We start from the raw sequence: 11842 nt of genomic DNA, 5'->3' as shown, positions 1-11842 counted from the left end.
CGGCAGAAACGCCACAAGCACATGCTGAGCAGAGTCCTTTCAGGGTCAAGACAGATCACCTCTCCCTTCTTCCCAGGCACTTGCACACAGTGGGCATTAACCTGTGGGTGGAAATGGCTGGTCAGGCAGGGAGAGTCCGGGAAACAGGCTCCAAAGGGCTTCCTAGCTGAGCCAGGACTGCCCCAGGGCACTTCTCCAAGACCACAGGGGCTGCTCCCAGGACCAGCCTGCCTGAACCGTGCTCCGCCCAGGGCGCTCAGCGGTGAGTGTGAGCTGGTGGCTGCTGGGGCCCTGGGCTGGGCCTGCCCCTCTCCACTGCCCTGGCCTGGCAGGTCAGCAGCAGGCCGAAGCCAGAGGGGACCCCGGGTGCAGCACTGGCCTTGGGATCTGCCTGGCCTCTGCTGGGGAAGGTGATGGTGCTCAGCCAGACTGCAAAGGCACGGGCCCTGAACTGGGGGTTCCCCAAGCCCCAACCTGGGAATTTACCTTCAGAGACTCCCTCCATCTGTGGGGCAGACAGATACGTGCCCAGCTGCTCGCTGTCGCGACAAAGGCCTGGCCATCCCCAGGCCCAGCTGGAGGAGCTGCCTGCTTGTGGGTTCTGAGGGGCTGGGGGCTGGGCCACCCTGTGGTCCCTGGAACCACGGCCAGCAGGTGTCATCAGGTGCCCTGTGCTAAGGCTCCCCCACCCTGGGTGCACTTGGGGTTCATGCATAGACCTTCCTGGAAAGACCCATCAGAATCGGGGCCAGCCCCCTGTGCCACCTGACACTTGTTCTGGGGGGTGTTGATCATTTTAGTAACATATCACACTTAAATAATAGTTTTATACATACAGGGGTACTTTTACTCCCAGGGGGCTAGGCGGAGGGAGCTTGGGGTGGTGTGGCCTGGACCAGCCTGAGGCCAGTGAGGGTCTGAGGGGAGCCCGGGGGGCCACCGAGGGGAGGAGGCCGTCAGAACGACTTTTCTGTCATTGCTTTTTAAGTTCCAGAAGAGAGAAGAGGTTCCTTCTCGCCCAACTGTCTGCTTTTGTTAAAGGGTCAGCTGAGTCTGGAGATGGGCACTGATGCACAGGGGTACCCCTCTGGCTATGGGGGACCCAGCCCTCCTGGCACCTGGGCTCTGCCACTGTTGCCCCAAACTCAAGGCCAGGGACCCCAGAGCAGCAGAGCCAAGGTCACCCCAGGGGTATGTAAATGACCAGTGACCCAGAGAGGGCCCCTGATGTCCAGGCGGGGAGGTCACCTGGTGGACCTGGGCATGACACAGGTGCAGCCGACAGGCACGTCGATGAACTCAAGAGTGGTAGGAGAAGGCTCCAGGCACGGGGGTCCCCGGGGCATCGGCGCAGGGCTTGCGGCGCAACACGAGCAGGTTCTGGGTCACGGGCACAGAGTTAAGCCAATGGTCTCGTGGCCCATGTTGGCGTTGATGCAGCCCATGCAGAGGCACTGGGCAAAGGCCAGCTTCTGGGGGTAGCAGTTCTCGTCTGTGTCCACCCTGCAGGGACGGATAGGGCGAATCTCCTGTGGGGTGTGCACGGAGCCATGCACCCCCTTCCCCGCACTGCCCCGTGGCTGTGGGGGCTGAGGAAGGGTGGCTGCAGAGCACAGGGCTTGGCCTGCCACCAGTGCCCAGTACATGATGCTTGCCCGCCTTCCCCTGTGCCTGCCAAGAGTGTAGAAACGGGCATGGGGCTTTCAGGGGACCCTCCGCACTGGGCCCAGCCCAGCCTGTGCAGGGGCTCAGGGGGAGGCCCCAGTGTTCCCAGGGGACCCCAGTAGCCAAGGTCTGGATGAGATCTCAGTGCAGGCAGTGGCCAGGGGCTCGCCTGATGGAGCCCTGCCCTCTCGGGCCAGTGGGGCTCTCTGGGGGCCTGAAAGCTGCTTCCACTGACAGGTGAGGACACTGGGGCTTGGGGCTCTGCAGGAATCCAGCACCCAGGGAGGGGAGGGAGCCGGCACCTCACTGCAGACCCAGGACAGGGACCCCACAGGCCTCACCGGTATCTCCAGGGTGAGAGGGACCACTGGTGGGTGCCAGCTCTGAGCAGCTTATTCTGGGGAGGTGCCATGCACTGGATGCCAGGCAGGGGCCACTCCTGCCATTTCTTGTTGCCATTTTCCTCCAGGGTGGACACCAGGGCTACTGGCAGAGCCTGTCCCCACTTGGCGACGCGAGACAGCAGGTGTGGCAGGGGCCGGCCCGGCGGCAGCTCCCCAGGCGAGTAGCATCACAGGCTCTCTTTGGCGTTGCCGGGAGGCTCTGTGCTCAGGCCGGCTGGCAGGCAGAGCGGAGGCGGGAGGCCACAAACGGGCTGGGGGAGGGGGCGATGTGTGGCCAGGGATGCTCAGCCAAGGGGGTGCCACACTGCCACCCCAGCCTGCTCTGCTCCCTGGGGGAAGACAGGGCACAGCCTTCCCCCAGAGGGGCCAGCACCTCAGCCCTAGCTGCCCAGAGCCCAGGGCTCCCTGGGTCCTGCTCCCCCTGGTCTCCAGATGGGGGGACTACCTGGACCCCATCCCAGCACCCTCAGGCCAGGGGAAGTGAGCCACTGACCCCTCAGGGCTGGGTGAGGGCGCGGGATGGGGTGTGGCTCACCATTGCGGCAGCAGCGGAGCGGCTGGCTTGCCCGGAGACCTGGAGGTGGCTGGAAGCCGGTCTGCAGAGCCCTTTATACCTGAGGCCACACCTGGGGAATCTCCGAGAGTCCCCGCTGGGGGTGCGCCCGGCTGCATTTCCTCCTCCCTCCCCGTGGGTCTCTCCCCAGCCCAGGTGGGCCATGCCCCCCATCCGTCCCCCACCCGGAGGGCCCCTACCCCAGGCTCCACCTGCACAGGGAGCCGTGACACCCTCCTGCAACCGGCCTCTCCCATCCATCTTGTGTGTGTTCACGGTTTGGGCCTACTGATCTGGGTTGTGGGGCAGGGCCGCTGAGGCGGGGTCGGCTCTTTCGCCTGCTGTAGGGTATCCCTGGGGGCTGCTCCCCCTTCCCCTGCCTCTCCTGTCAGTAGACGTGAGGGTGGTTCCACTCTTTATTGTCTTTTTTATATAAGACGATCAAAACCAGGGGTCACCAGTGCCTGCCTCCCCTGGGAGAGATTCCGGGAGAGACGGGGGGCTGGGACCAGCCAGAGCCGGCACGCACCTTCAGGTCACGTTCCTGTGGCTTCGCCGAACAGAAGTTCAAGCTAAAACGTTGCCAGTGGACGGGGAGAGAACGCCCTGGAGACTGTCACGTGTGGTGCACCCTAAGAAGCTGTGTGTAAGGAGGCCCCGGGGGCCCCCTGCGCCCGGCTCCGTGCTGCCAGCTGGAGGTTATCTTGAAAAGGGGAAAGTGCCAAGCCAGGCCTTGCAAAGATTTGAAGGCCTGGGATTTGGACACCGTCCTCTGGGGCCCTGGGATGCCCTTCAAGGCTCTCAGCTTCCCGGGGCTTCTGGAACCAGCAGTGCCCCCTCTTCCCTAACGAGCAGCGCCCACCTGAGGAGGGCCTGTGGGCTGGGAGGGAGAGCACCGGCCTTCCCAGGCTTTCCTTCCCACCTGCAGGCACCAGAATGCACCCTGTTCTCTAAGCTCGAAACTGCTCGCTTGATAGACCGGAAGATGGGTTGAGAGTGGAGCCCGGAGGAGGCAGCTGACCCCCACCAGACAGGCCTGGGCCCCCTCGCCTGCCGCACAGCAAAGCCCCACGGCCGTGGGGACACAGTGAAAGAAAGAGGGCGTCTCCTGCAGGGTGCCAGGCAAGGAGAGCGGTGGGTGATGCTCACGGCCCCCAACATATCCCGAACACGCCATCGGGTTATGAGCAGGGCTTTTAAATGTAAAATTGCAGGAAATTTGTGGAGGTGTGTGGTCACTCGTGCCCTACTTCTGATGGTCAGTGGGGAGGTGACAGGGGGTCATTTCAGGAATTTTAATCATCAGTCTTCTGCATGGGGTCTTCTGGTCTGGGGTCTGCATGCCTGTGGTCAGCAGGTGGCCCGTGTGGTGAGGGTCTAAATTCCTGCAAAATATGTCAAGGAAACACGAGTCAGGAGTTCATCTACAGCCTCGAGGGAGAGCTAAGGGGGCCCCTGTCTGCTGTCCGTTCAGTTTGTCGTACTGGTGTGCGGAACCCCGTTTTCTTCAATTATTCAGCCTCATTCCCACACTCTGGGGTGTGACTAGGGGGCTTGGGCTCTCTGGGCGAGACGTCTGAGGGGCCTTATCAGAAGGAGGCCCCTGTGCCTGTGGGGGACCTGCCTGTCCCCAGCACGGCGCTGTGCCTGGCACCTGGAGCCCCATGGGTGTCACGGGATGGAGGGCAGAGTGCATGTGGCCACCCCGTGGGTACAGGCGGTGTGACCATGTCTGACCCCAGCTGGCCACTGGCAGGTTAATCACCAGCTGGGAAGCAGCCTGGAGCGAGGGAGGGGGGGAGACAGGTGTGCGCCGCGGCCTCGAGGCTGGGGGTTGGCGCCCACCCTCGGGGCCACCAGATGACCAGACGCCTGAGCTGGGGCTGGCGGGTGCCCCAGAGGGGGTTGGCTCTGATCAAGCGTGGCCCTGCGCTGAGCTGCTGCCTTCTCTGGGTACCTTTCCAATCCCCAGCCACCGCAGTGCTGAGTCCTGGGTCAGAGGAACTGCCCCGGGGGCCGGCAGTGAGGGCCGTGGGTCGGGAATCCCCACCAGGAGGCTGGAGGGCTCGGTGTGGAGCCTGGGCACCTTCCAGGGGGTGGGTCGGGCCAGTCTAGAAAGGCGCCCCCCCAGTAAAAGGCCAGAGGGCGTCCCAGAGATGGTGTCCCTGAAGGCCCTGCCCATCAAGCCCCACGTGCTGACCACGAGGGCCATGGCATGAAGTCCCCTCCTGAGAGGATGGGGGTGCAGGAGGGGATGGGGTGCAGGAGGGGGTGGGGGTGCAGGAGGTCGCTGGGAGTTGGGGAGAAGGGGATGGACTGGGAGACAGGCCCAGAGAACCACGGGACACAACAGGGGCGCAGGCTGGCCTACCGCCCGGGGAGAGATATAAGGCAGCGGCCCCAGCGGGGAGACAGACACGGAGGCGCAGCACAGTGGCCCCAGGTGGGCCTCCCAGCACATCCTTCACGGGTCCGGGCTATGGCCTGGAGCCTATGCCGCTGTGGCTGGACAGAAGACCGCCTGCAGAGGGGTTTGCTCCGGGCTCCAGGCTGTGCCCCGCGGTGGAGGGAGGGCCAGCAGCAGGCCCGAGTCCCCTCACCTGCGGCGGGTGTGTGTTCGTGACAGTCCTGCCCCCATCCCCACCACAGAGCCCAGCAGCCCTGCGTGGTCAGTCTGGCGCAGCCAGGGCTCCTCTGCTCGCAGCACTGCACTGTCAGGAATGGCCCCTTGGTAAAGGATGGCCTCTAAGGGCCGGCTGCCCAGGGCAGGGGTGCCTGCCCACTCTCCCAGGGCCTAAGCCAGGCCCCATGCTACCTTTAGTCCAGTCTGGTGCCCCTCCCACCAGGCATGGTTGACCGTCACTTTTGGGGACTTACAGGCTGGCAAGGGTTGGTGGGAACTGTCACGGGGGGTAGCTGGGTGGCTGGTCGAGAGTGAGCGTGGGGTGGTCTTGGGGCCCAGTGTTGGGCAGGGGCAGGGGGGAAGCCCAGGCCTTGAGGGAATCGGATATACAGGGCTGGTGCAGGAGGGCCTAAGCCGGGGGTGAAGTGACAGCAGAGCTGCACAGGAGAGGGACCTGGTGGCCACGGGTGGCTGCTGGATGCTGTAAAGGACCAAGGGCCGGGGGCCTGACTCCTGGCAGTGAAAAACCCACAGAAACTTAGTTTCCACCGAACTGAGCTGGTACATTAGAGGGACGCACATCCATTCATGGCCTCAGAGATATGTCATGTTAACTTGATTAGGGAAATTACAAATTAAAAACATAAACTTATGTGTTTCAGGTGGCCAGTGTCAGGGAGGTCTCACCTGTGCGCCAGGGCGGGCCCTCCACCTGGAGACAGCCACGTGCCGTTCTTGAAGCCAATGGAGAAAGAGGCAGGGCAGGCGAGGCAGATGCAAGCACGGGGTTATTAAAGGGAAGGCGCCCACCCAGCGGGGTGGTCTGGACAAGCCGGAGGGTAAGCGGCAGGGTGAGGCTCGGGCGGGGTGGTCTTACGGCTGGAGTTTAAGGTGGGGTTTCCTCAGAACAGGGAGGGGGATTTCGGGGACAGGGGGCCATGTGCTCTCTCCGCCCTGATACGGCCGCCTGGACCTGTCTTGGAGCTGAGGACTGTGGTCTTTAACATATGAATGAGCATGGGATGGACGCGGGGGTGGTGGGCCTGCTTTGCTCCTCGTCGTCGGGGAACCTATCTGGTTCACCGTCACTCGGCTGCTTTACTAGCTGGCCACACGGACCGGCCTCAAGCCACTAGTATCTGTGGTTCCTTGACTCGCCTGGGGCCTGGCTGTCTCCCCGAACTACGCTGCTGACGTCATGTCCACTCAAGGAGAGGAGGCCTGGGTGGCTGCAGACTTGAGCACATGTGGAGCTGGAAAGAGGCTTTGCCTGGCAATGGGAGGGCGGCCCCCAGGCGTGGGGCTCAGGGCTGCGGTGTGGGGAGCTGTGAGACGAGGAGTGCAGCTCCGTGGGTGGGCGGGACGCTGGATGCCCGCTGGGCTCAGTCTCAGCCAGGGACCTGACTTTGGGGCTGGGAGATGGAATCAAGTCCTGGCCCCTTCCCTCGTGAAGGGCCAATAAACACTATTTTATGAAGATAAGAAAAGTCAGAAGGGTCGAGACTGGGTTTTCTGCTTTGCTGCTCTGCTGGGTGCTGGCAGTTTAGGGCATGTGGCTTCAATCCCCGGCAGGCAGATGGTGGAGGGCCTGGGGGGGACGCGCAGGCCTTGTTGAGCGGTGAGAAGTGGGAGGGGCTGGCTGGGGAGAGTCCCAGGAAGGAAAGGCAGCCTTGTGCAAAGGCCCCGGGGCAGGGGTGCCTCTGGCAGCTGACAGGCAGGGGACTTGGCGGTGGACTGGACATTCAAGGGGCAGTCAGGTGGCGGAGAGGGAACTTGAGCACCGACCCCCGAGACCCACTACTGCAGGCTGCCCATCTGCAGGACCCTGGCCCTCATGCACCTGGAGGAACCGACATGCAGCAGGGACATTCCTTTCTCAGATGTCTGGCCCAGAATGTTCTTTCCCCCACACCTGGGTTGGGGGGAGCTGGCTCAGGATGTGGCCCACACCCCTCCCCAGATGGGCGCCTGCCCTAGCCCAGCCCAGGTGAGCCCTGCCCCCGATGGTGAACGACAGCCACTGGCGCCAACCTGGCTTAGCCTGGGAGGATGCAGGGCTGAGGCTCCAGCCCAGGTGCCAGGGGCCAGGGTCAGGTCTCCCTCTTGGGAAGGAAAAAGGCTGGTCCAGGGGCAAGGGGCCTCAGTGCAGAGCTATGTGGTGGGCTCTCTGCGGGTCCAGGCTTGAGGGTCAGGCACTGCCCGGCATCCTGGATTCTGGCCCCATGTCCTCAAAGGCCACCCATTCAGAGGATGGGGGCTCCCTGTGCGCCTGCCTCTGACCCAATGGCAAACCAGTGAAGCCTTGGCGGCTTGCCGGACAGATGGAGCATGTCCTATGCTGTGGGAGGGACGTGGGCATGAAACGAGCGCTGGCCATGCAGGAGGCCTGGCAGCTCAGCAGCTGGGCAGCGAGACTTGCTGTCCTGGTCGGCCTGTTGAGGTCACGTCGCCTCGGGACCGAGCCTGGAACGTCCCCTGGAAGCTGGATGCAGCTCGGCAGGTCCTGCCACCAGGTGAGACCCCCCCCGCCCCGGGCTGCCGCCTTCTGACCAGCCGCCGCAGGGCCCTGCTCCAGAACCGGGGCTGGGCCAGCAGCGTGGGCCCTGGGCTGTGTCGCACACGAGCACTCGGGGAACCTGCTGTAGTGACCCCAGTGTGGGGTGTGGTGGGAAGAGCGTGGGCACTCTGAGCCCCCGGCACCAACTTCAACCCCGCGAGGACGGGCCCCGAGCGAGTGAGCACCTGGGCCTCCCTGCAGTGCCCCTGGCCCTGTGGGCTCCCTGGACTGGAGAGCAGGGCTGGCGGGAAGGGCAGCCACAGACACTCCTGGGGAGAGGCCGGAGGCGGCACACAGGTGCCTGTGGAGAAGGGGCTCAGGGGCTGGGGGCTGGTGTCGGTCTGGCCAGAAGAGCGTCGTCCTCACCTCTCTGGCCCAGACCTACTCCTGGGAAACGGAGGCTCAGAGGCGCCTCCCCCTGGGACACGGTGTCCTCGGCCTCCATCAGCCTGAAATGCCAGGCAGGCCCCACAGGTGTCTGAGGTGGCCCAGCGTGTGAAGAGGGCAGGCGGAGGGAAGGGGTCCCAGGCCACACAGGCATCACCACCAGGCGAGAGCTGCTTATCAAAATACTTTATTTTGGGAGACCCTCAAAAAAGACCCTCCACACCAGACAGATGCCCAATACCCTTGACCTTTTTTTTGGTCTTTTCTGCACTTTTTTCCTTTTTAAATCAACTAGAACAATTTGATGCTTAAAATAAAAGACAGGAAGTATTTCCCAATCAGACTTTAGTCAAGAATATATATATATATATTTTGATCCTGGGGATGGGCAGGAATGGGGGGCCTGCTCTGAAGCACGGTGTCCCCGTTGCAGTGAGAGCGCACGGCAAGGACGTCCCCTGGGACTGTGCTGACCAGCAGAGGGGCAAAGTACGGGCAGGCTGGCCTGGGTGTCAGGACTTATAATTTACACGAAACGGTGCTGTGTCCTCGCTTGCGGCTGCCAGCCAGCCCGTCTGCCTGCCTCGCGGGACGTCCGCTCTGGGCAGGGCTGGTTCCGTTTGGCCAGGAGAAGGCTGGGATTCAGCGTCATCTTCATTACATTGTGGCTTCTTTTCCAGCTGAGAAACTTTTTTTTCTTTTTTAATTTTTAAAAAGATTCACAGCCAAAATAAGACATTAACTGCAAAATCCAAAATGGCTGCGCTTACGCTATTTATAAAAACACATGAGTCTCTAACTCGGGTCGGGAGCGAACCACAGGCCCTGCTACACTTTCCCGGGGATCTTGGCCCGCTTGCGAGCGATGGCATCCTCCACGGCCTTGAGCTGCTTCAGGAGCTCCTCCCGCCGCGACAGCGTGCTGGCTCTCCCGGCCTTGGCCCCGGTGTCTGGGGCCTGGCCGGGCACACTGGTGACCTTGCTGGAGCTCTTGGGCTGAGGCGACACCTGGTGCTTCCTGCGGGGGTGGGGAGGCCATCAGGGGCTCGAGGACACCCCGCTGGGGGCCTCCAGCTTCTGGCCCTCGGGCGCACCCTCACTCTGTGCTGGGTAAGACTGCGCTCTGCTGACTCGGGGGTCGCCCTGAGGGCATGGGACCCCGCGGGCCCAGTCCCAGCTTGTGAGGACCAGGGCTGCGCTGGGAGGACTGCCTGGCCCTGGACCCCGAGAACACTTCCTGGGCAAAGGAAGTCTGTACCCCACTTCCTATGCCCAGCACAGGAGGTGGGGAAGAGTGAGGCCACGTGACCTGACTCCTGACCCCTTGGCCCACTGCCTTGGGCAACTCCTCACTCTAGACCTGCTGGTGGGACAGAGTAAGAGGCAGGCTGGCCTCCGCCTACCCTCCTGCCTCCAGCCTCTGGGCCTGCCCCACAGCTGGTCCTGCTCACCTCCACCTGCTCAGGCCAGCACTCCGCAGGGCAAAGGAGCCCATGAGGTATGCCCAGGGTGCAGGTGGGGCACTCACCTGTCTGGTGCGGCCACGGGTGCCTTGGAATTCTGGCCTCTCTGCCGCTCAGGCTTTGGGGAGCCAGGTCTCCCACTGGACTTCCGGTCCCGGGAACCTGGGCAATGCAGGACAAGGTAAGACCGGGTTCCACGTGGTGCCAGCGAGCACAAAGACAGGGATGGGGCACCCTCACTGGACGTAGGCAACCCCACTCCAGAGGGTCAAGGCCGCTCAGTGCAGCGTCCTCGTTTCCACAGGAAGAGGCCAAGGGCAGAGCTGTACCAAGGAGGGGTGCTTTGATGGCACCGCAAAGGGAGCCTCCCCCAAACCACCAAGCTGAGGCCACAATGGGCTCTTTCTAGCTGATTTAAGGGGTGCATCACACAGGCCTCCACATAGGCACAAAGAGACAGGGCGGCGTGAAAAACGAGCGAACGCAAACAAGGCTTCTGGCCGCGCTGCTCTGGGGCGGGCGGCAGAGACACACAGGCTCCAGGATGAAGGCCCGTGTGGACGCTGCTGCCAGCCGGCTCTAGCCCAGGAGGCGGTGCTGTGGAGGTGGCCCTGGGACCTGCACACCCACCTGCCCTGGAGGCTCGGTCAGGCCCCTCTGCCCTCCCTTTCAGGGAGGAGAGGGCACTTGGCCAAACTCAGGCTTTGCTTTGTCATCGCACCCAGGACGACAGTCCGTCCGGGCCCGGGCCAGTGGCTCCCAGCTGGAGGCCCTGCAGCCGGACAGTTCCCAGGGACAGGAGATGCCGCCTGCCTCTGCACCCTCATGTGCTCACGGGCCTCAGGTGGAGCCCCCCAGAGGCTGTGCTGTGCTAGCACAAGAGCTCAGAACCCAGCCACTGTTGGTCAAATATTAAAGAACTTTCCACAAAAAACATAAGCCAGTGTCACTCCTGCTAACCTGTGTTTTGGGAAGTTTAGTTTTTTATTAAAAAAGAAAAGTTACTTGTATTAAAATATAGGGGTTTATCGCTGTGTTATTTTAAAATAAATATTAAGAAACTGTTCTTGGTTTTGACTTGGAATACTGTAAATACTGCCAGAGAGACACACACAATCAGAAGTTCCTCGGGCTTCCCAGTATTTTTTCAAAAGTATAGGGGGTCCCAGTTCTTCCGCCCGTCAAGTGCCTGCAAAGGCTGACCTCCCCAGGGGACTCACCTCGGTCTGGGGATAAGTTAGCTCGCTTGGCTGGAGGGCTTTGCCTGTCTTTGTCGGAAGGCTCGTATCGCTTCCTGCTGCCTTTATCAGCTGCCTGAAACAGTAGAGGGCACTGTGAGGGCAGCAGGGCCTGCGGGCCACCGGGCAGACATGTGCGCCCAGAAGCAGAGCGCTGACAGCCCCCTCTGGGCCCCAAGCCCGACTGGCAGGGGGGCGGAGCAGGCCCAGGTTTCAGGGCCTTTGGGCTCTGCAGTGCCGGTGAGAGGTCACATTCCCTACGGGGGCCCCAGCCCGGCTGTGACTGCAGCAGGCTCGGCCTTCCAGCCTGCTAGTCCCTTAGGGCCTCAGAGACGTCAGCTCACAGAGCGAGTGTGCTGTGCACCAGCGCTGCTCTGCGGGGACACAGAAAGGGCTGAGGATGCGTGCTGACAGGGGCCACGGAGGGCTGGCAGCCCAGGTTGCTCCAACCTCCCGTGAGGGTTATGTGCCCCCTCCCCACCCCATGCCCGTGCACCCCTCCACTTCCCATGAGGTCCTCGGGCAGGAGGATGACTGGGGTGACCTCCAGCCACCACTCTCAAAGAACGAGGCCACCTGCTGGCTCTTGCTGGGGCTCTATCCCAGTGAACTGAGGGGCACGCAAAGACCAGTCTCACCTTGTTCAGCAGCGTCAACTTGATCTCCTTATGGGCGATGAATGCACCCTGCTGGGGCTGCCCGGGGGTCGCCTGCTGGGGGGGTGTGGGCTGCTGGGAGGGTCTGCCGCCTGCAGAAGACTTTGCGGGTTTGGGTGGCTGCGTGGACGACCCCCTTTTCCGCTTGTCTTCTTTCACACCATCCTCTTTTTTAGATTTTCCTGCCAACGAGAAGTGCTCAGTCACAGCCACCGCCCAGCACAGCAAGCTCCCGTGGCCGCCTGGAGAAGGAACACGTGACTGGCCAGGCAGCATGCAGGGAGAGAGACCAGGGA

At 62.5% G+C, this 11842-nt stretch overlaps 2 protein-coding genes and 1 long non-coding RNA gene across 4 annotated transcripts in view; 1 reads left to right on the top strand and 2 right to left on the bottom strand.

Annotated features, from left to right (window-relative positions):
• Positions 1 to 1011: 1011 nt before the first annotated feature.
• On the bottom strand, positions 1012 to 2796 carry IL17C (interleukin 17C). Its single transcript, XM_017643109.3, is given in 5 exon segments — positions 1012 to 1301; positions 1303 to 1406; positions 1409 to 1503; positions 2007 to 2320; positions 2605 to 2796. Coding segments are annotated over 5 exon segments (762 nt in total). The 3' UTR covers positions 1012 to 1244.
• A 494-nt stretch (positions 2797 to 3290) lies between these two features.
• Positions 3291 to 6927, top strand: LOC108385616 (uncharacterized). Its single transcript, XR_001850347.3, has 3 exons — positions 3291 to 3756; positions 5908 to 6084; positions 6351 to 6927. It is a non-coding gene; the product is annotated as an uncharacterized lncRNA (long non-coding RNA).
• A 1422-nt stretch (positions 6928 to 8349) lies between these two features.
• Positions 8350 to 11842, bottom strand: part of ZC3H18 (zinc finger CCCH-type containing 18) — a 54542-nt gene continuing 51049 nt past the window's right edge. For both annotated transcript variants that reach the window (XM_036993822.2, XM_036993823.2), the window contains exons 15-18: positions 11529 to 11728; positions 10873 to 10966; positions 9718 to 9814; positions 8350 to 9207 (exon numbers count right to left, since the gene is read on the bottom strand). In XM_036993822.2, coding sequence (XP_036849717.2) covers positions 9018 to 9207; positions 9718 to 9814; positions 10873 to 10966; positions 11529 to 11728 — 581 coding nt within the window. In that variant the 3' untranslated portion in view covers positions 8350 to 9017. The remainder of the gene's footprint in view (positions 9208 to 9717; positions 9815 to 10872; positions 10967 to 11528; positions 11729 to 11842) is intronic.

Source organism: Manis javanica, chromosome 17, assembly GCF_040802235.1.
Source record: "Manis javanica isolate MJ-LG chromosome 17, MJ_LKY, whole genome shotgun sequence".
Classification (NCBI taxonomy): domain Eukaryota; kingdom Metazoa; phylum Chordata; class Mammalia; order Pholidota; family Manidae; genus Manis; species Manis javanica.
The sequence above is the reverse complement of the archived record's forward strand: the minus strand, read 5'-3'. Positions and strand labels throughout refer to the sequence as shown.